The sequence below is a fragment of the Odontesthes bonariensis genome, chromosome 22 (assembly GCF_027942865.1).
Source record: "Odontesthes bonariensis isolate fOdoBon6 chromosome 22, fOdoBon6.hap1, whole genome shotgun sequence".
Taxonomy (NCBI): Eukaryota; Metazoa; Chordata; class Actinopteri; order Atheriniformes; family Atherinopsidae; genus Odontesthes; species Odontesthes bonariensis.
This window is the reverse complement of record NC_134527.1, coordinates 31,027,141-31,050,403: the sequence shown is the minus strand read 5'-3', so window position 1 is coordinate 31,050,403 and position 23,263 is coordinate 31,027,141. Positions and strand designations below refer to the sequence as shown.

Genomic DNA, 23,263 nt, shown 5'->3' with positions numbered 1-23,263 from the left:
TCACCTGCAACCCGTTGCAATCACCCACCTGTTCCTACTCCAGTAATCACCTCCCCAGTATATATGTCTGTCTTGTTCCACCACTCCTCTGATTTTTCCCCGTCAAGTATTTAAAGGGGAACTCCGGGGCATTTGAAGCGCAATCCCATTGCTGGAGGTTGTCAAATACTGACAGTAGGACACAGACTGGTGCAAATCGGCGCTCCCTGTGCGGCGATTGCGCTGTTTCAAGTATTTAAAACATTACAACAATATATTACAACAATATTGTTGTAATGTTTTAAATACTTGAACGCAGTTTTTCTAGAGAAGATAATTGTTTTGTATATGGGAGTATCGTCCATTGACTCTTTTGGGCTTTCACATGCGCGCGCATACCGACAAGAGGTAAGTGACATGCTGTTTATAAAGTTGTTTTGTAACGTCCCCATGCCAGTAATGTGAGAACCATGCATAAGGTTTTGATGGTAAGGCTTGTGACTTTATTGTCGGATGGTTTATAAAGTGGTGTGACGTTTCTGCAGTGTGCAAGTTGTTTTTTTACGTGGAAGGTTTATTATTGCCCATTGGCCACCACGTATTTCGCTAGCATGACAGGCTGCGCAAACAGCGCAATCGCCGCACAGGGAGCGCCGATTTGCACCAGTCTGTGTCCTACTGTCAGTATGGTTGCGCTTCAAATGCCCCGGAGTTCCCCTTTAAGTCTGTTTTGTTATTTTCTTAGTTTCATGTTCAGTTTAGTTTTTCCGTATTCCAGCCTTTGCTGCGCTTTTGTCTTTGAAAGATAAATCTTTTAACTTTATTTTTGCCTCCCGTCCGTGTCTGCACCTGGGTCCTCCCATAACACACCATGACAGTAATAAGCAAGTATTTTTGGATCCAATTCAGGTTGCAGCAACAAAAATGATTAATGGATTTAATTTTATGAAAACGTGTCATACATAAAGATGATATATGAATTCTTACTCTTATTTTTATTCAGCTACTGTAAAACATGGACTCGGTACAAATTTGACTGCGATTGTAGTTTCTCTTTGTATTAAGTTACTGCCAGGTTGAGAGACATAGCTAACACATGCACAGAAGAATAGAAGACATTCACTTCCTGTCACAGGACCTATGTTACACACAGGTTTCCATAAAAGGAGAAGCTTTGTCAGTACCACTTCTTATTATCCTGGTCAATTCTTTTGTTTCGAGTTCTTTGCCACAAAAGTGAACACAGAAATTGTTTTAGGAACAAGTCTAATTACATTAGCTTTGTTGTAGTGTTTGTAGAAAAAAATTAAACCAAACCAAATTTGCTAGAGCAACCATAAAAAAAAGTAATGTTTGTTCTACCTTTGGCTGGAGATGTGGGTGAATGTGGTGGGATCATGTGAAGAGGCATATTTGCTTGTGGGGAAGGTTGTTTCGGAGTCTTCAGCTGCACACTGCATCATCATCCCATTACATGGCTATCAAAGAGGTAAAGAAACCAGATTGAGAATTTTCATGAGTGCAGATTCAAGTTTTGCATTTTATTTTATGCCAGCAACTTACATCGATAAGCTTCAAATCTTGAAGAAGCACATTAGAAATCTGATGTCCTGGAGTAGAGCATTTCTGGCTGAGGCGAATACCACTACTGGTATTGTTCTTTCTCATATCCCTCTGGGTTTTCCTTAGGCGTTCGTATAGCTTCTGCCTTTGCTTCCTGTTTGTGGAAAAACAAACAAGACTGGCAAACAGCCCAGATCATAACAACACAACATATCCAAAGTGATTTATAAATGTTTAGAATTGATCTAAAGTTTGGACACACCTACTATTAGATTTTCCTTCATTTTTACTGGGGTTTTTTTTCTTTGCCTATTATTATTGGCAATTATTATTATTGTTTTTATTTTTTTTATAAAATAACACGTGTCATAGTTTACCTTTATTACAGGTTTGATGAAAGCACACTTTTAGCATTACCCCAACTGGTTTCATGAAACAATCCTCTGGAATGAATTCCAAACCATCCAGAGTTTTAAGATATGTTGAGCACTTGCTGTCACAATCCATTGTATGAGGAACATGACCCAAATACAGGATTAAACAAGTGGGATGCCGGCAGGTGACAGATAAACTTCATCAAAACTTCATCAAAACAAAAAAAATTCAAAGAAAAACAAAAAAAGTTAAAAAGAGTTAAAAAGCAGGAAATCCAAAACCTACTTAACAGGAAACAGAAGACAGACTGACAAGAAAGAAATAACAAAGATGAGGATCTGTCAAAGAACAATGAAACCATCCATCCATCCATTGTCTTCTGCTTATCCGTGGTCAGGTAGTGGAGGCAATTGATTCAGAAGAGAAACCCAGACATCCCTCTATCCAATGACACTTTCCAGCTCTTCCTGGGGGATCAAAAGGCGTTCCCCAGCCAGAAGGGATATATAATCCCTCCAGCATGTTCTGGTTCTGCCCCGTGGCCTCCCAGTTGGACATGCCCGGAAAAACTCCAAAAGGAGGCGCCCAGGAGGCATCTTAAGTAGATACCCGAGCCACTTCAGCTGACTCCTTTCGATGTGGTGGAGCAGAAACTCTACTCCCCTCCGGATGACCAAGCTCCTCACCGTATCTCTAAGGCTGAGTCTGGCCTCCCTCTGAAGGAAACCCATTTCAGCCGCTTGTATCCATGACCTTATTCTCATGCTCGACCTAGAGCTCTTGACCATAGGTGAGGGTAGGAATGAAGATGGACAAGTTAAATGAAAGCTCTGCTTTCCAGCTCAGCTCCCTCTTCACCCCAACGGACCGGAGCAGTGCCCTCATTACAGATGACAAAGCCCCAATCTGTCTGTCCGTCTCTCGCTCCAACCTGCCATCACTAATGAACAAGATATCCAGATACTAACACTCCTTTGCTTGAGGCAGGGACTCCACAGAGGGCATTCCACTTTTTTCTGGTTGAGGACCATGGCCTTAAATATGTAAGAACTGATTCTCATCCCAGCCATTTCACACTTATCATTGAACCGCTCCAGTGCACGCTGAACGTCTTGGCTTGAAGAAACCAACAGACTAAATATGACTAAATCATCTGAAAAACACAGAGATGCAACCCTGAGGTTTCCAAACCAGACGGGCTTCTCTCCACGATTATGCCTCGGAATCTTTTGTCCAGTTGTAAACCTTTTCCAAGTCTACAAAAAACATCTAGACTGGATGGTCAAACTCCCGTGATCTCCTCAGTAACTCTGCAAGGGTGAAGATCTGGTCCACTGGTCCACTGTTCCACAACCGGGGAGAAAACCACACTGCTCCTCTTGAATCCAAGGTTTGGCAATTGGTCAAAGCCTCCTCTCCAACTCCCTGGAGTATACTTGCTATGATCTGCCACTCCACAGGTGTTCCAGTTCCCAGAATTCCATGCAACATTTTCAGCCAAGACAGCCCTACCATATCCAGAGCCTATAGCATCTCAGGGCGAATTTCGTCCACCCCTCGTGTGTTACTGCCGGGAAGCTTTTTAACCAACTCAGCTACTTCTGCCAAGGTTATGGACCTGCTGGCCAGATTGAGGAGATACTCGAAATGCTCCTTTCTCCGCCCGATAATATTCTCAGTTTGAGTCAGCAATTCACCTCCACCCAGGTCAAAAGCACAACATACAAAATTCCTTCTCTATGGCCTCACTGAATTCCTCTCACACCTGAGTTTTAACTTCAGCTACTACCAACTCTGCAGCCCTTTTAGCCACTCAGTACCATTCAGCTGCTTCAGGTGACCCCTGGGACAACCAAACCTGAAAAGCCCCCTTCTTCAGCTTGAAGGTTTCCCTCACCGCTGGCATCCATCAGCAGGTCCTTCGGTTACTGCCACAAAAGGCACCAACAGCCTTCAGGCCACAGCTCTTTGAAGCTGCGTCCACAACGGAGGTCCTAAACATAGTCCATTCAGATTCCATGTACCCAACCTCCCCCCGTATGTGAGAAATATTCTCGTGAAGGTGCAGGGTCCTCTGCCCGACATTCCCAGTTCACCCTCACTACCCATTTGGGCTTACCAGGTCTGTCCTGCAGTCTTCTCCACCAACAAATCCAACTCGCCACCAGGTGGTAATCAATGGAAAGCTCTGCCCCTCTCTTAACCCAAGTGTCCCAGACATACGGACGCATGTCTGATGATACGATGACAAAGCAGATGATCAATCTTTGGCCTAAGGTGGCCTAGTACCAGGTACACTCATGCACCACCTTGTGCTCGAACATGGTGTTTGTAACTTGCACAGAAGTTCAAAAACAAAACACTGTTCAACGTTAGGTCAGGGAAGGCCGTTCCTCCCAATCGCACCTCTCCACATCACTCCATAATTTACCAACATGGGCATTGAAGTCCCCTACAAGAACAATGGAAGTGGCACCCCCTCAAGGACATCACCCAGAGACTCCAAGAAAGCCCAGTTTTCTGAGCTGCTGTTTGGTGTATATGCACAAACACCAGTCAGAACCTTCCCTCCTGCAACTTGCAGCCGTAGTGAGGCAACCCTCTCACTCACAAGGGAGAACTCCAACACCAAAATGCTCAGCCAGTAGTCTTGTGCGTGCTCAGGACAGGGGAAGAGAAGTTTCGGTGTAGTCCGTTGGTTTCTTTAGCTAGGCAATTATTAATTGGCTCTGTATGAATTGGACCAATTTGGAATTTAATTAATTTGATTTGATTGGATTATGATTCTGTTAGAATGAATTGGCTTCTAATTGGCTTACGTTGGGCTACATCTTTGAAGTGCCTTGAGATGACATCGTTGTGATTTGGCGCTATATAAATAAAGCTGAATTTAATTTAATTTTGAATATCTGCCTGGCACCTCTGATCCATGGGCAACTCCAGTGCTTCTCTTCATTGGCCTCCTGTTAAATTTAGAAAAAAATTTAAGATTCTTCTCCTCACATATAAAGCTCTTAATGACCAAGCTCCATCATATCTTAAAGATCTCTTTGCTAGATATTTCCTATCAGAGCGCTTCGCTTCCAAACTGCAGGTTTACTTGTGGTTCCCAGAGTTTCTAAAAGTAGAATGGGAGGTAGAGCCTTCAGTTACAGAGTCTAGATCCGGTTGCTATGCACCGGCCTTATCGGCTGCAAGTCTGTGTTGCTCTTAATTTTGTTCGTCATTTATATGATTATTTGTAATATTTAGTTTTTATCTAAACCTTTTTCAGTGAATTTTAGTGATCTGCTTTTTTATCTACATTTTGTTTCATTTTTATTTTTTGACAATGTGCACTACTACTAGAGCAGTGTACACGAGAAGAACTGTTACGACCAGGGGCGGATTGGCCGTCTGGACTTCTGGGACTTATCCCGCCGGGCCGGCCGGCCTAAACATAATGTCAACGGCCCTTGTAAGCTGACTGGCAGCCCGTAGTACTTAGGTCTTGTGCACTGAAGTGTTCATGTTTTAGTGCGTATGGCATATTAATTACGCACTAAAACATAGTGCCCGAAGTGCACAAGTGCGCCATCTGAGATTCAGCCCTAGTCTACTCAAGTGATGGCAAGCATCTAGGTCTGTTTCTGGCAAGTCCTACTCCTGCAGTTCTGGAGTCAAGTGCAACATGGAAGGCAAACGAAAAGAAAAAGGAGGTGCTGAAAAAGCCAGGATTAAAAAGAAGAAAAAGTTGGAGGAGGAGGCATCTAAGTGCTCAAAAATTACGGATTTATTCCACAATCCACGCCGGCAAAGTACAGGTAAATGACATTATTGCATTGACATTGGCGTGTGCTAGTCAGGTTAGCACACAAGCTAGTTTAATTGTGTGTATTTAACATGATGTGTTAGGACCTAAATACTCAATGACATTTGGATTTGCGCATTTGTTTGTTGGTATTTTAGCTATGTTCAATTTCCTCTATAATGTTAGCATTGCCACTACTACCAGAAAGTCAAATAAGCAAAGTTATGAAAACAGCGTCGTGTCACCAGAGGAGGAAAATTAGCTAGCAGATGAAGGCAAGCAAGCAAGGTTCATGCAGGCTAATGGTTTAAAATATTTTTTTTCAAAAATGCATGTTCACTTGTTATATCCGAATTGAGCTATTTGAATATTGAATGGTTTCAGGAGAGTTGTTTTGATCTAAATGGGCTACATATGGAACGAAAATGTATTGCTACAACTCAATGTTTCAATCTCCAGTTCTCCATTTGAAAGACATGTTCTGTTAGTCATGCCGTTACGTAAGCACGAGCACAGCTGCTAGAAAGTCAATTGATGGAAATAGCGTCCAAAGCCCTCAATAGCAGAAGCATAGTAATGTGCACGGGAGAGCAAGGTTTATTATAGACAGTCGTGTGCTTTTGCCACCTGGTGGTAAACAATTGACCAAAATTTTTTTTTGCTATATGGCCGGCAAGGGAAAATTGTCCCGGTGGAAAAATAGTTCCCAATCCGCCCCTGGTTACGACTGTCAAGGATTGGACCCGGAATTAAACATCCAATTCCGACCGAGCTTAAAAAGCTGTACCGTAGATGCAGAGCTAGAGAAAAACTAAAGGCAAAGAGGCCCAACAGGAGGTGGAGGTACAAACCTTTTCTGCCCTCTGTGATCATGGGAAACGCTAACTCACGTGTAATGAGCTAGAGGCGCTTGTGTGGAACCAACGGCTGTATAAGGCGAGCAGTTTGATCTGTCTGTCTGAGTCCTGGCTGAACGACAACACACCAGACTCATGTGTGGACATACCCGGCTTCACAGCTGTACGAGCGGTAAGCGGAAAGGCGGGGGTGTTAAACTGTTCTTTAATCAGAGATGGGTAAACCCCCGCAATGTGCCCGTTAAGGAGAGGGTTTGTTGTCCAGACATCGAACTGCTGTCAGTTGGTTTTCGTGCATTTTATGCGCCCAGAGAGTTCCCATACACAGTCGTCATCGTTGTTTAAATTCCTCCGAGGGCGGCACCTACAACGGCGTGTGACGTCATCCATGACGCCGTTGCTAGGATACAGACCCAGCATCCTGAGGCATTCATTGCAATCACAGGGGATTTCAACCACATCTCTCTATCCTCCTGCCTGACTGGCTTTGTACAATATGTGGACTGTCCAACACGTGGAGAAAGGACATTAGATCTGTTCTATGCTAACGTGAAGGAGGCTTAAAGGACAGTGTTTCTTCCACCACTGGGTAGATCTGATCACAGCATGGTCTACAACCCACATATAGACCGTGTGTACAAAGACTTCCTGTTACTACCAGATCTTTCAGGAAGTGGTCACCAGAGGCGAGTGATGCATTGAGAGACTGCTTTGATGTCACAGACTGGGCTGTACTGCTGGAGGAAGATGAAATGGACATTGAGATGGACAGAAGGATCAGCACCATCATAGACTACATTAACTTCTGTAGGGACACTGTGATTCCAGTCAGGACTGTAAGGTGCTATCCAAATAACAAACCATGGATCACCAGTGACATCAAAGACCTCCTGAACCAGAAAAAGTGGGCGTTCCAGAATGGGGATGGAGAAAGGCGGAGGAGTGTACAACAGGAGCTTTAAAAGACACTACGTCGAGCTAAGGTGGAGTACAACAAAAAGGTAGAGAGACAGCTGGAGAACAATAACACCAAGGAGGTGTGGAGGGGCACAAGGACCATCACTGGATACAGACTGAAGAACTCTGTCTGTGGAAGGTGACGTGGACAAAGCCAATACTTTCAATTACAACATTCATTACAACAGGTTCGATAGTATGGCTTTTTCCACCTCTGCTGCTGCTCCCTCCACCCCCACCACTACAGCTGCTTCCTCTATACTGCTTCCACTGCCCAGCTGCACATCCACCTCTGCGGTAGCTTCCACTGCCAGGCCTCCTGAACCTAGCTGCACCTCCACATCTGTGGCTGCTCCCACCACTAGCCCTCCTCTGTCCAGCTGCACCCCCACCCCCATCTCTATGATCGATAGCGACATCACTCCTCTCGCCATCCCTCGACTACAACCTCTGTGTCTAACTATAGAGGAGGTTGGAGCTGAGCTCTGGAGATTTCAGTCAGGGAGGGCTTCAAGCCCAGATGGAGTCTGTCCAAGGCTTCTGAGGGACTGTGCTGGTCAACTAGCAGTCCCTCTTCAGAGACTTTTCAATATGAGCCTTCAGATGGAAAAAGTCCCGGTACTGTGGAAAACTTGTCTCATACCGGTGCCCAAATTAGGGCAATCGGTGGAGCTGAATGACTACGGACCGGTGGCTTTGACATCTCATATCATGAAGACCTTGGAGAGACTCATTGTTCGTCGCATGAGATTGCAGGTTGCTGAGGATCTTGACCCCCTCCAGTTTTCCTACCAGAAACACATAGGAGTGGAAGACGCGATTCTGTACATGTTGCATCGGGCACATGCTTATCTGGATGTGCCTGGTTCATATGTGAGAATCATGTTCTTTGACTTCGCCAGTGCCTTCAACACCATACGGCCTCCCATACTGAAAGACAAGCTGCTCGGTATGGGTGTGGCCCCTCCCTGACATCATGGATTACAGACTATTTGTCTGCCAGACCACAGTATGTCAGGATGGGGAAATGTGTTTCTGGAACACTGGAATGCAGTACTGGGGCTCCGCAGGGTACTGTTTTGGCTCCTTTTCTTTTCACCCTGTACTCATCGGACTTCAGGAACAACTCAGAGTCCTGCCACATTCAGAAGTATTCTGATGATATGGCTGTTGTGGCATGTGTGCATGGTGGACAGGAGAAGGAGTACAGGGACCTTGTGGAGTCCCTCTATGGCTGGACCAAAAATAACTGTTTGCTCCTGAACACCACCAAGACCAAAGGGCTGGTGGTGGACTTCAGGAGATCTAAAATCAATACCAGGGGTGGTCAGTGGCGTAGTGGGTTGAGCAGGTGCCCCATGTACAGCTGGCCTCGCTGCAGCTGGCCCCGGTTCGAGTCCCGCATCAGACGGCCCTGTGCTGCATGTCGTTCCACCTCTCTCTGCCCCCTGCTTCCTGTTTATATATTCTAAATTTTTTGAGCTACTTGACTAATTTGAATAAAGTATTTTTCTATTCTATTCTAGATCCTCTCCAGGAGTTTGGTTCCAGAGCCCACACTTTGTGTGGAGTACCCCACCTCACACACCAGCTCAGGCTCTTTCCCCACCAGTAAAGTGACGTTCCATGTCCCAAGAGCCAGTTTGTCACACCAGGGATCAACACTTCCAGCCCCCATCTTCGTCTGCTGCCAGCTCATACTGCACCCAACCTCAAATTTCTTCCTTTCATTGTGGTGGGCCCACATGTAAGTGGCTCTCTGTTGTTTATTCTGATCCCCAGGAGCCAAGGCTCAGCCAGCAGCAAAGCAACACCACCATTACATCACCTGCTCCATGCTCCACAGCGGGAACCATTTATATAGTTTCCATCTTTTCATCTTTCCTGTCTCTCAAACACTTGTTTTGTTGGAAAAAAAGAGATTTAGATCCACTCTACAAAAGTAAAAAAAAATTCTGCTTTAATTCCCACACCCTCTTTAGTAGTGGTTTCCTTGAGTGTGAAGGCCAAATTCTTACCGTCTGCTCTGAAAAGCTGACAATGTGAGATGTGTCTGCCACTTGAACCATGCAAAGCCTTTTTGTAGACTCTAATCTGATACAATCTAAGGTAACTCCAATTAACTGATCCTCTGCAACAGAAGTGAGGCTGTACTTCTGCCCAGGGACTGTCCTCATTAGAACCAGTTTCATTACTGCATCTGATGCTTTATGCAATTGAATTAAAAAGTAAAGTTGTTGCAGTTTTCTGGTTTGACTGACATTCATCATTCATGTAGTGAAATGATTAACTGTCATTTGTATTTATTTCATTTGAAATAATATGGATTACTGCAGTTACTGCAGAATAGGCGTTTCGTGCATACCAGCACAATCTTAACAGAATACATCCAATGGTCTCAAACATGTTAAGTAAGCAGTAAGTTTAAATGGATCACATTTGACACATTTGGCACGTTTGCTATTTTTAAAGCAATACAGGTGATTAATTCATGATGATGATTGGGAGAATGCCAAGAGTGTGCACTGCTGTCAACAGAGTAAAATAGTGTCTATTAGAAGAATCTAAGATATGACACATACTGTTTTTCCAAAAAATTATTTTTCTTACCAAATTATTCAGTACGTCCTATTTATGTCCTTTTTCATTTTTTGTCTCATAATGAAAATTGTCAAAATGAAGATTAACCTATGACTAGGTGTGTCCAAACTTTACTGGTACTGTAGATAGGAACAAATTTATATCCAATTTCATGTAATGAAACCGATGATATTGTGCTGAGCTCAACACAAGATGTACTTTGAAATATTTCAAAAGAACCACAAAATCCCCAAACCTCTCTCAACTCATTTGTTTTGGCTGTAAATCTGATTGTTGCTCTGTTCATGATGTCAATGATATGCGTGTTTATATAATATGTTATATCCTGTTAATATATAATTATTATTATATATATATTTTTTTACTTCTAATTATATTTGAAACAAAAATTGTGACATTAATTACTTTGTTTTGCAGTAGGCAACCACACACATGATTCCAACGACAAGGAGTGCAATGCAGATTCCTGTTATTGTTAAAATACGTTTTTGATACAGCTCCTCAGCTTCTGAAAAAGAGAACAATCATTCTTGAAAATTTCAGTTGTACAACACAGACAAACACATAACTCAGTGGTATAGGCATGCCCAAACAGTAAAACAAAAAAGTGATGTAGAGATTATTTTATATTTACAGGAATCAATTATCTAAATGTATTGTAATATAATACTAAATTTCAACTATTAATATGACTAAAATGGGTTACTTGAAGGAGTGAGACAGTTCCCTGTATTATCATACTTTTAACTGTTTCAAAAATCAACCTCTTCATGCATTGCTCTGTAGTTTATTGTAGGTGCAGGTTTTGTTAAGGAGCACACTGGATTGCATTTCAGCTTTTCCTCCCAAAAAAGTGATCAACATTGCAATAAAAAAAAAAATGCCAATGAGACTTTCTCTGGTAGCATTATTTATGCAGTTTATGTCTCTCTCATGTCCCCTCAACCCCTAAAACTGAGATTATGCTCGCTTCACTGATATAGTGCAAACAAATTGTGACATTGACACGGCGCTGTAATAGCTTATACTTTACTCTCACTGCAGTCTTTTTTTTAAACAGAAGGCATCATTTTTCCGAAAATACACTACTATACTGTAGGGATAGCAATTGAGGAAGTTGTACAGGAAGTGCAATATGCATACGCAATATAACTAGACAGTTTTAATTTTTGTTTCACTTTGTGAATAAGTAGTTTTGGATGTTTTTGTTTAAAATCATTGTATGTTTTGGGGTTTTGATGGGTTATTCAAATGCCTGCAGAGACAGACATGCTCACACATTCTTCCCTGCGGCTTTCTCTGTTTTACAAAAGTGCCACCTTGGCAGTGTGACATAACCAGCCGAAAAAACACCAGTGTCCTGCGCACCAGCTATTATGACTATGATTAGGATTTGGACCTAACTGGTTTATGATGAACAGCATTGGAATGGATTAACTGGACTGGATCTGCATTTAATTGGACTTGAACCATGCAGGTAAATATTCCATGTTTTATGTAGTTTAACAGATGCACGATGTTCTGGAACCAGTGTGATAAACATAACCTCACATAAACTATGTAGAGCTGCTGAATGTTAAAATGACGAAGAGCAGCTAAAAACAGTGTTTAACAGGAGTGGAAAAAACATGGAGGATGAAGGTCAGTGAACAGAAACAGTTAACCAGAACTTGGTTTATATAAATGACCCATGTAGAGTCATGGTGTCGACGGCAAGGAGGTTGACCAGGGGAAAACACCAGCTTCACAACAAGAACCACAAGTAACGGTTACAAAAACCAGTGGCTTTGTACAATGTGTTAAATTATGAAAAATTAAGCTATGTATGTGACAAAATATCCTCACACAGTTTCTCATCAAACAGGGTTTGCTCATACTCTTAGAACTTGAGGTAAATAGAGGTCAGGAAACAAATGTGCTCCAGTCTAATGCACACACAGCATACTTGTTGTGGGAACCATCCAAACAGACTAAATCTAGAATGCATGTGAACATCCCCTGACCCCCACCTCAATGTAACCATTTAGATGAGGTGTTATACCTCCTTGCACCTTGCATAGTTTAATAGTTTTAAATGTAGCTTTGGCGATAATGAAATTATGTGCAAAAGATTGAATGAAGGAAATACTGTATTTATCACAAAGAGGAATTACGAAGTTGCAGTATATTTATACTAGTGATGCTTCGATCAGCATTTTTTGGACCGATCACCGATCATCAAAATCATGATCTGCCCGATTGCCGATCACGGAAGGAATCGGACATTTCCATGCCTTTCATCTAGCAGAGAGTGCACCATTTATAGAAATCCCCAGAGGTAGCTGGGGACATGTAGAACATGAATCTGGTGGAATTTGCAGAAAACAATTAGTTTTGATTTTTCTATTAATATTTTAAGATGGCCATATACATCATCCATTGGGTATGATTTCAACATCAGATTATTAAACGATGCAGTGGAATGACTTGAAAATCACCACAGAGGTAGCTGGGGACATGTAGAACAAGAATCTGGTGGAGTCGGCAGAGAACATTTTGATTTGGTTCTAAATGAAGTTTTCAAATCTGACTATGCAGAAATGAGTTTGATTCTGAATATGCTTCAATAATTTTGTTCTATCATTTTGTTTTAATCATTAAAAAGAATGTAGTAAAAAAACAACCAAGTAATGACAGGTGTATGTATTCCAACAAATGAAAAATCAACTTCGATATAGATTTCTGAGTTTACGGGGTGCACTTGAATGCACCATAAATCCACTCACACGCTTTACCGTGCGACGTGATGTAAACGGGCACTCGATTTTCAAGTGTAGCTAGCGCGACCGTGCCTCTCCGAAGCGCAGATGGCGTGACCGCAGTAAGTTTCACATCTTTCTGACACACTTTGAAGAAATTCCAGACAGGAGAGGTCATGTTGTCGAGATGCACTGTAGAGGTTTTGCCTGTTCGGTTCTGTACACACGTCACGTACCACATTAGAAAGTGGTCGCTAGTAATTTACGTCACATGATCGGTTGTTTGATCGGCATATTTTTCCGATCGCCGATCAGGCTATTTTTAGGCATTATCGGCCGATCATGATCGGCAGCTGATCGATCGGAGCATCACTAATTTATACATATATGTAATAATAATAATATAATCACTTCCATGGCCACAGGTGTATAAATCCAAGCACCTCTGCATGCAGACTGCTTCTACAAACATCTGAAAGAATGTTTCTCTCTCAGGAGCTCAGTGAGTTCCAGCATGGTACCATGATAGGATGCCACCTGTGCAACAAGTCCAGTGGTGAAGTTTCCTCGCTGCTAAATATTCCACAGTCAGCTGTCAGTGGTGTTATAACAAAGTGGAAGAGATTAGGAATGACAGCAGCTCAGCCACAAAGTGGTCGGCCACATAAAATGACAGAGCGGGGTCAGCAGATGCTGAGGTCGCCAACTTTCTGCAGAGTCAATCGCTACAGACCTCCAAACTTCATGTGGCCTTCAATTTAGCTTAAGAACAGTGCGTAGAGAGCTTCATGGAATGGGTTTCCATGGCCGAGCAACTGCTTCCAAGCCATACATCACCAAGTGCAATGCGAAGCGTTAACCATTCCTGCTCGGTCTCCAGACCGTGGTCGGAAGACACGGGGGAGAGGCATTCTCCTGGGCCGAAGCTGCACTTCACAAATGTGCTTCTGGAAGAATGGTCACAAATTCCTATAAACACACTCCTTAACCAGAAAGGAGAGGAGAGAGCTATAGCTATTGACGGAACAAAACCTTCAACAGTTGACGGAGAGTGCGCAAGTGACAAACAGCGTGGACTGAATGACAATTGAAGCAAGTCTTGTGAGAGATAAAGTGTATCAGATGAGAGAAGAACTGGAGACATGTGTTGGAATGAGGCTGAGAAACGGGAGGATACTTGGGAAATGAGACCATAGACAATAGACCAACACAATCTGTGTGATATGTATGCTATTGAAGTTGACTCCGTGTCCATTGATAACCAAGGCAAGTGGACATACTCAATATGTGTCATGGTAATTTATGGACATGGTCAGACCCAGGGGCGTTTCTAGCTTTGTGAGGGCCCTAAGCAAGATGCTGTTTGGGGGTCCCCAGTTTGTCAAACTACAAAGAAGAGATTCCTAACGCATAAGATGGTACACTAAAGCCTCGTTTCCACTATGCAGTCCGTTACAGGTTGGTTCAGAACGGTTCTCTTATTTCAGTGTTTCCACTACCACGAAAGCGTACCGGTCCCATGGAACCCGTTACCATGTCTGTAACCCTTCTGCTTGGGGTACCTCGCACACAGGACCGGTTCCAGGCTCTGCTCTCCGGTGTTGGTGAGGCTGTGCAGCGGGAGCTCGATGGCGCTGTGCCAAACCAAAAAGTTTTCCAGCTGATTGAGAGTGGTTTCAACCGGACCGCGAGCCAGTGTGGCATTAAGCTGAAGAAGCTTTGAGGTGGTTCCAAATTATGGATGTTATTTATGCTTGAGCACGCACTCCGCCCACCCCTGAGAGTCAGATTTGTACAGTGGGAACGCAAAGCTGACCGCAAAGCTGACCTCAAAGCGACCCGACCCGTACTGTTCCGATACGAAGTGACCCGAACCGTACTGACAGTGGAAACGAGGCTCAAGATCTATTACACTTTATGAGCAAAACGGGCTACAGTTAAAATTAAACATCTTAAGTTGAACCACTCAGGCAAGTTAAACTAATAAAAAACTATAATACAAAGAAAACAACAATCAATAAATAAAACAGATTTTGAGTGTTTTTATAAAATATTAAACACTGTAATGTACAGCATCCCTTTAAAACTTACCCAATTACAAAGTTGTCACTTTTAAGAAGTTTCTGCATTAATTTACACATAATACTAGTTAAAGTAAAAACATAAGAAAAATTATCCACTGCCACAATATTCTAAAATAATCAAAATGATGTCTAATATTTATATATCACTTAAAAAATAAAAAGTAGAACACTTTTAATTAGAGGCCTATAAATAACACACCAAACTTAATCCTAAGTGATGCTAAAATAATGTCAAATAACTGACAGACAACTTCCACTGAACAATGACAGAGTAGGACAACATGCCAATCCTCCCTGCTAGAATCTGAATAAACGGGTCTGGAGTCAGTCACTCATTCCCATGGCAGGACAGACTGTTCATTCACATGTCACATATTCATTTTACATCAGCAAACTTTTATAAAGCAAACACTAAAGCCGAGTTTATAACGAACAAATCCTAGCCAGCTACATAACATTTATCCGAGGCTAGCTAGCAGGAAAAATAGACACACAAAACATTACACCTCCAGCTATCCATCCCACATCACCCAACACACGCCTCACCTTTATCCTTAGACCCTTTTTCTTCCTCCGTTTTAAAGTGCCACTAATATAACTTTTTTTTTATGCCATTATGGCGTTTTTTCTTGTTTACTTTTCTTGCTAATGGGAATGATGGGTAGATGTCAATCATTTCCGTCATACCTGTCGGCGGCCTGCTACGCCTCTCAATGTGTGACAGTGCTGTCCAACAAATATGACCTAATAATTCCACAAAAACAACAGCCACAGTTCATCTTTGCAGTTTATTTTATTTATATCCTACGTTTACTTTTTTAAGAATATAAGGGATGTAATAAATACATCTGATAGCTATAGATAAATACAGGACATTTTAATTCTCCTCAGGTGAGGCTGAACGTGCAGCTTTGGGGCCCCCTGGTGGCTAGGGGGACCTAAGCATTCACCGAGTTCGCCAAGAGCGAGAAACGTTCCTGGTCAGACCAGCTGGCAAGCTGCCAAACCTTACAGAAAGAGCAAACAAATGAATAAAATAGCTGGAGGAATGTACAGGTGGATTGAGAACAGCGCTGGATGACAGCAAAGCCTTACTTATGCATGTGGTGGAAAGACAAACAACAGCAGACATTCTCCATGCAGCACAACTGCCAAAGGTAGGGCAAAGCTGTAAAAATATTATCCAGAAAAAATGAATCCATCAAAACTGGAAGAAGAAAGACTGTCAGAAACAGAATGGACCTCATGCAAGAAAATTTTCGTATTTTTATTCTAAATTTCTCTAACTTTTTTCGTACGAAGGTCTCGTACGAATACGCCACGTCAGATTCAACAAACGCTCTGAACTTCGGAAAAAGTGTGTAAACGACCTGCATAAATGATGAATGCCACCGGTACGTATTTAAGTGCACGTGCACGAGGATAGTAAATTTGCATACTCCACGCCCAAAATAATACCATATAAGGCTGTGCTTCCTCTCTCCTGGAAGTGTTGAGTCATGAGAATGGCATCAAGGCGCAAAAAGAACAACTTTAGGGGCTCTGAGACTGAAGTTCTGCTTTCAGAGATCCAGAAAGGAAAAGCGGTAATTTTTAGCAGTGTCACCAAAGCAAAGAAATGAGAAGCAATTACGAGTGCTGTTAATTCTGTTAGCTGGCAAATAAATTGACACAGCTGCAGCTGGGGAGCTAAAGGACGGAGGGGCAAAAACCTAAGTACCAGTGGTGACAGTCAACCAACAACAGACAGTGACAGCAATGCCTCTGCCTACTGTAACTCAACCTCCAGAATTAACATCTACATCCCAGCAAGCAGAACAAATGGCTGGCTACTTAATAGCTACATAAATACCTCCCATTCTGTGCACATTGCTCCATCAGTATGGAGGGTGGAAAAGCTCTCCAGAGATGTTCAGGAGCATACAGTCCAATCCTAAGCCAGAAAACTTCCCATCTGATACACTAACATGTTGTGATTAGCCTGAACACCAAAGACAAGGCTGCTCATCTAATCCTTGAGTGGGTCCGGCCATAGAATGGCAATAGGGATACAAGGAAAGGCACTATGGCACCAGCTATTTCATCACAGCCACAGGAGGAGCTCACCATATAGACACTGAAGAATACTCCTTTGTGGTAGACACTGATGCCACCTACTCATCATTGCCAAGGCTGGCTCTAAACTTCCCCAATAAAGTTCATCAGTCCAGACCATTGTCTTCTCTGGGAAAAAAAATTGTGCCTGTGACTCAGCCGGTCCCAATGCTTATTGCAGGTGAAACCATTACTGCACCACCTCTACTCAGCAGATCCATCTATCATAACTTCAGCACTACTCTACTCATCCATCCATCCATCCATCCATATTCTTTACCCACTTTATCCAATTCAGGGTCACAGGGGGGTTGGAGCCCATCCCAGCTGCCATTGGGTGAGAGGTGGGGTACACCCTGGACAGGTTGACTACTCTACTCAGCCTTTGGTATATTGGCTCCAACTGATGCCTGAGTTGAGCCTCCTGCACGAATGGAAAACATAGAAAAAGTGGATTAATGCCGAAGTATCACTGTGTATAACAGTGTGCTGAGCCCTCTGCCACCGCATTGTACACTCATGTTTGATAATCAGCAGGAACACAAAGAATATGAGGACTGTCGGGATGGGCTGATTATTAGGAGGCCTTATTACATCACACCCAGAACATCTACATCGGACCACAAGGTGCAGCTACATTAATAAGCCTCTCACCGGAGTTACAGGAGTGTTTCCAAGTTCAGGACTCTACACCGCACGCAGAAGCCAAGCGATTGTGAGGTCTGACTTTTTCTGGATGGACGATTTTGTGATGCAAATGTATTACTCTTTTGAACGCATATTGTTTTGAGAAGCAAGACGCTTTATTTTTTAAACCCCAGCCAACTAGCCGGACTACCTTCGTCAACGCCAAAACGAGGCTGGAACTCTGCTCACAGGACGCAGCAGGGGGTAAGAAGATGTTCATAAATGATGTTGCTGATATGGGATGTCATACAGCTTCATGTCAAAAGAGGCGAACTATCCCTTTAACACGAATGCCTCTATCACCAGAACATGAGGCACTTTTGTGTCAGATACCACATAAGGTGTGGTCCCAACATAAAACTGATATAAGGAAAGTTTAATCAGCATAAACCATTCACATTAAATTGAAACCAAATGGACAATGTGCCAATTCAAAAGCAGTATACACTGAAGCAACATGCTGTCAAAGTATAAGGCCTATAATTGAGGGACTACTGAAAAGTTGGTGTATTGATTCAAATAAAGTTCCTGTAACACTTCTGTTTTTCCAATCAAGAAGCCATACTCTAATGACTATCACCTCTTTTGTGATTTGAGATAAACTCCATTTTTAAGGCTGAGATTCTTTTCGTCCCTGAATAGCACACACTGTTCTCTAATATCCCACCTGATGCACAATAGTACAAAGGGATTTGTGTTCTGCATTTTTCAGTGTACTGTTGCATCCACAATCTCAATAAATTTTTGCTTTCACCTACCAAGGACAACAGTGCACATATGTGAGATTGGTGCAATGGTCCATAGATAGTCCATCAATATTGAACAGGGTGTTGGCTCAAGACAGTCCCTGAATGTGGCCAGTCAGGAATCCAGTACATGTATTTGCAGTGTTCTTCCTCAAAGGCCCAATGTGAACAAGACTCTATAGTAGTCTTAACAGTGTTAGATACTGGAGGCCATTAAGGAAGTGTGTTGGGGAAAGCAGCCTATTGCTTCCTCACAAGTGTAGACAGTAACTAATGTCCAAAGACCCCAAACATCGAGACAAATTCTCTCTTTGCTGGGGATGGCGGGTACAGTTAAGTGTAGATCTGTGACTATGCTATTAAAACACTAAAATCTCACTAAAATTCAGTCTACCAAACTTTATCAGAAGTGCTTTGCAAAGTTTGCCAAAATCAAAGCTCTAAAAGCTGCCTGTGAGCTGGGATGAGAAAAATGTTTAAACATGTACACAGATTCCGCTTACTCCTACGGTGTATGTCGTGTACATAGAAATATTTGGAAACAGAGATGTTTCCTCAGGGCTGAGGGTATTTCAGCAGCTAATGCTGAGGCTGTGTCTACACTGTTAGATGCTATGTATTTACCAACTGCCATTGCTATCATCAAGAGTCCAGAGCATCAGAAAACTGATACTTTGATTGCTACGGATAACCATTTAGCAAATGAAGCTGCCAATCGGACAGCAGTGGAATACACAATGGGTTCCATACTGATTGCTGAAGACTGTTAAAGGATAAGACCGTTTTTTTGACATTGGGCCCTTGATTTCACATTATAACATGATGTTCTACTCACCCCTGCTTGTTGTTGGTCATTTGGAGCTGTTCCGAAGATATTCGCGAGGCGTCTGGCTGCTCTCTTGAGATATTCGGCCATGAAACGGTTTCCTATGGGCAAGCTTATACAGGCACAAACTATGCTGTTTATAATTTATTAATTACTGTACACTAGCACTGATAACGTGGAGGTGCGTCGCTTACTTAAAAAAATCCGGGTTACTAATTTTGAATTTTAGCCGAATGAATAAAGAGGCAGCAGGTCTGTGGGCTGTCTGTGGTAGTAGCACGACGATGACGTCAGTAACACCCACTTTACGACAAAAAAATCAAAATTACAATAACCCGGATTTTTTTAAGTAAGCGACGCACCTCCACGTTATTAGTGCTAGTGTAGAGTAATTAATAAATTATAAACAGCATAGTTTGTGCCTGTATAAACTTGCCCATAGGAAACCGTTTCATGGCTGAATATCTCAAGAGAGCAGCCAGACGCCTCGCGAATATCTTCGGAACAGCTCCAAATCTTCAACAAGCAGGGGTGAGTAGAACATCATGTTATAATGTGAAATCAAGGGCCCAATGTCAAAAAACCGATCTTATCCTTTAACCACTGACAACCTTATCTTCTCATTTAACACATTTTAACTCAGGATATTGCTGCACCTCAAGAAAACACTATGAGCTTGAAAAGAGGTGCATTCAGAAACACAATTGAAAGTCCCATGAATGAGTTAAAAGCTGTATTTTGAGTCCAGTTGAGCTTATACATGCAACAATGACTCAACCCACAACCACATTCTTTAGATCTGTTAGTTTGGCTTTGAGAGCTTTGATTTTTGTAATTTTTTGTCAGATAAACATGCTGACATGTATTTCAAAATTCTGGTTTTGGCCGGGCACAATAACACAGTAATTTGGTTTTCTTCTCGTGTCATGTAAACGTTACATCAAGTTATGTCGACATGAAAGAATTTTGAACCTTGATACATCTGATTTACACAACCAATTTACACATAAGTGCTAATTCATGTCAGGACAGAGAGGATCTCTCCCCCTGCAAAGGTTACACACAACCAGGAATTTACTGCTGTGTTGGCTATTTCTGTCTGAACGCATAGAGAAGAAAGCCATTATCTTTATCACAATATTCACACTGTTGATATATAAAATAATTATTATTCTCATTTATACGTATATATGTATTGTAATGTGTACATGTAAAATGTAATTTTTTTATGAACATTCTTTATTTGAAATTGTGCTTATAAAAGTAACACAAAAGCAATACACTGAAAACAAAACAGGCAAGGAACAATTGGTGTCTCAGCAAACCTACCAACCCAATTCAAGATCTACTTCACAAATGGACATTCCCCAAAACTAAGCCCCGGATAGGGGAGAGAAAGTACATCCGACAGGAGACTTCCACTGAACAACATGAAAAAAAACACCTTATCTCTCACAACCAGCTGTGACCAATTCAACTATCTGTCCATCCAAAATGAGAAATGACAAGTTTTTACATGACCTTTTCCATTAAATAAACATTCTTCAGTCTCTCTCGACATTGTTGAAGCGTGGGAGGCAGAGGCTTAAGCCCAGACAGGGTTATCATTTTCCTAGCCACAAGTAAGAGGATTAGTTGGACTTTCCTCTTCCCGATATTTTCCTATGGAGTCATACCCAATATATACTGTAATGGATTCAGTAGTAAATTTATTTTCAGAATGCTTTGAATTTCTGCTTGGATCCCTTGCCAAAAGGAATCAATATTGAATGAATTCCTTTCACACTGGACTATGAGTGATTTTATGACCCTGTCCACAAACCTCCTCCCACACTTCATCTTCAATAACATCATTCATTTCCAGTTCCTATTTTTCCTTTATATCTAAAGAGTTTCCTGAAAAATGTGTTTGTAAATGTTTGTATATATTAGATACTATCTTTCTCTTATTATTTCCCTCTATACCAGTGGCGGCTCCTCCATAGGGGCGATTTGTGCGACGCACTACCAAACACGGAGTTTTTTCTTTTTTTTTTTAAATCTAGTTGCTAAGGCGGGACTGATCTACTAGGCAAACTGGTTGTATATGTCATTGTCCAATCAGATTAATGCTGCGCCTGGTGTTGCTACGCCCATTTTGTGCGATTTCGGTCAGGGTCGAATTTGCACCAGGAAGCTCCCATTGACGTGAATGGGACCTCCGTTTTTTTCAAAAATCCTGCTCCCAATGCATTTTCTATGAGAGTTTATGTGCTCGCACAAACGACGCACAACGTGCTTTCGTCATATGTCTGTTGCGCGGGACCATGAACATTCTACTTGTTGTTGTAACATTGTGGTTTTCAATAAAGAAAAAAAAAAAAAAAAAACATTCTATGAAGAAGATGGCGAGTGTCGAGTGCAACAATACGGTAGTGTTTCTGACAGAAGTGCCCTTTAGTCGTCGTACTAATGCGGAGAAGGAAGTTTGGAAGAATTTTGCGGGATGTTCGAGCTCGCCTTGCAAGGCAAAGATGAAACCCAGGGCTCCACCAACCCTGCTATTTTTCCAGGTAGTATTTGATGTAGCTAAATAACTTACCCTTTTGTGCTCAATCATTGACTTGTAATGATTTAAATCTTTTATATAATGTTGACAATGATAGCAGAATGTATAATGACACATTCATTGTTTATGGTGCAGTATTATATTTAAAAAAGAGAGAAATCTCACATAAGTAAGCTGCACTTAACCATGTTTGACAACTGGTTATGCTTTTCTAAGTCCTATTTTCCAAAACTTCCATAAACACTTGACTTGGATTTATATGCTGTCATTTTAATTACATTCTGTAGAATGAAAATTGAATGAATCTTATCATTAAGAGCTTATGTGTTTACTTATCTCATAGAATCCTGGAACAATATGAGGAAAAAAAAAAAATAATGGTTAAGGTGTAATATTAACTGATTGGCAAATTATGCAAAAAATAACAAAAAATTATTAAAAATTATTACAATAAATTATGCTACCTAGACAAATATACCTCAGTCCTATGGACTTTTATGGTACTTATGGACGTAACGGGGGAAATTGCAGAGTCACTTTGGTTATTTGGCAGACCAAATAACCCCTCGACTCTGCGTTGTGTTTATTTAAAGAAGACAAGGAGTTTCTGGACGATCAGACATTTTATTTCCTGTGTGGGAACATAACAGGTTTGCATCAGTGCAATCAGTTCAGCTTCGCACAGCACACTCTGATGCAGCTTTCGCAGACTGAAAATTGCACTACCTAAAAAAAATGTCAGGAGCCGCCACTGCTCTATACATTTTTCCAGAAATTTTTTCTAAAGGTGATAGTTGTAGTTTCAAAGTGTTACATGCGGTGTGCAACAAAAAATAATCCCTTAATTGTAAATATCTATAGAAATCCTTAGAACACAATCCATATTTATCCAGAAGACAGCTTCTTCCCCCAAGCAGTCACTCTGTTGAACACTCAGGAATAGCATTCCCACCATTGTGTCTATTTATTGCAAATGTACATACTGTATTTATTATTCTCGTACACATCCCTATTTACCACCCATAGTCAATTCCACTCTCACTGTTCTGCATTTCTAATTTTTATTATTTTATGTTATTGTTTAGTGTTGTACTTTGCGACTGAAGTTGTACCGGAGTCAAATTCCTTGTTTGTTTAGTCAAACCTGGCCAATAAAGCTGATTCTGATTCTGTAGTTGCTTAAATGATTTAAGTGTTTCTCCCTCAAACATCTGGTTTATGGTTATTAGACATTTTCCTGACCAGATCTGGATCCAACTTATTTGGCAAAAAATCAACAATCTTATGGCGCATTTCCACCCGCTCGGCACGGCTCGGCATGGCTCGGTTTGGTTGTGTTTCCATTACAACCGAGTATCACTTCGTGCCTCCTCGACGTGGGCGGTTGTCGTCGTAACACGGCTGCGCGAAACCTCTGT

The 23,263-nt window shown here is 41.8% G+C and overlaps 1 protein-coding gene across 3 annotated transcripts in view; it reads right to left on the bottom strand.

The window, feature by feature from the left end:
- nrg1 (neuregulin 1) overlaps nt 1-23,263 on the bottom strand; it is an 86,815-nt gene that overhangs the window by 20,473 nt on the left and 43,079 nt on the right. For all 3 annotated transcript variants that reach the window (XM_075456048.1, XM_075456049.1, XM_075456050.1), the window contains 3 exons: nt 10,528-10,630; nt 1,543-1,696; nt 1,342-1,457 (listed from right to left, as the gene is read on the bottom strand). In XM_075456048.1, coding sequence (XP_075312163.1) covers nt 1,342-1,457; nt 1,543-1,696; nt 10,528-10,630 — 373 coding nt within the window. The remainder of the gene's footprint in view (nt 1-1,341; nt 1,458-1,542; nt 1,697-10,527; nt 10,631-23,263) is intronic.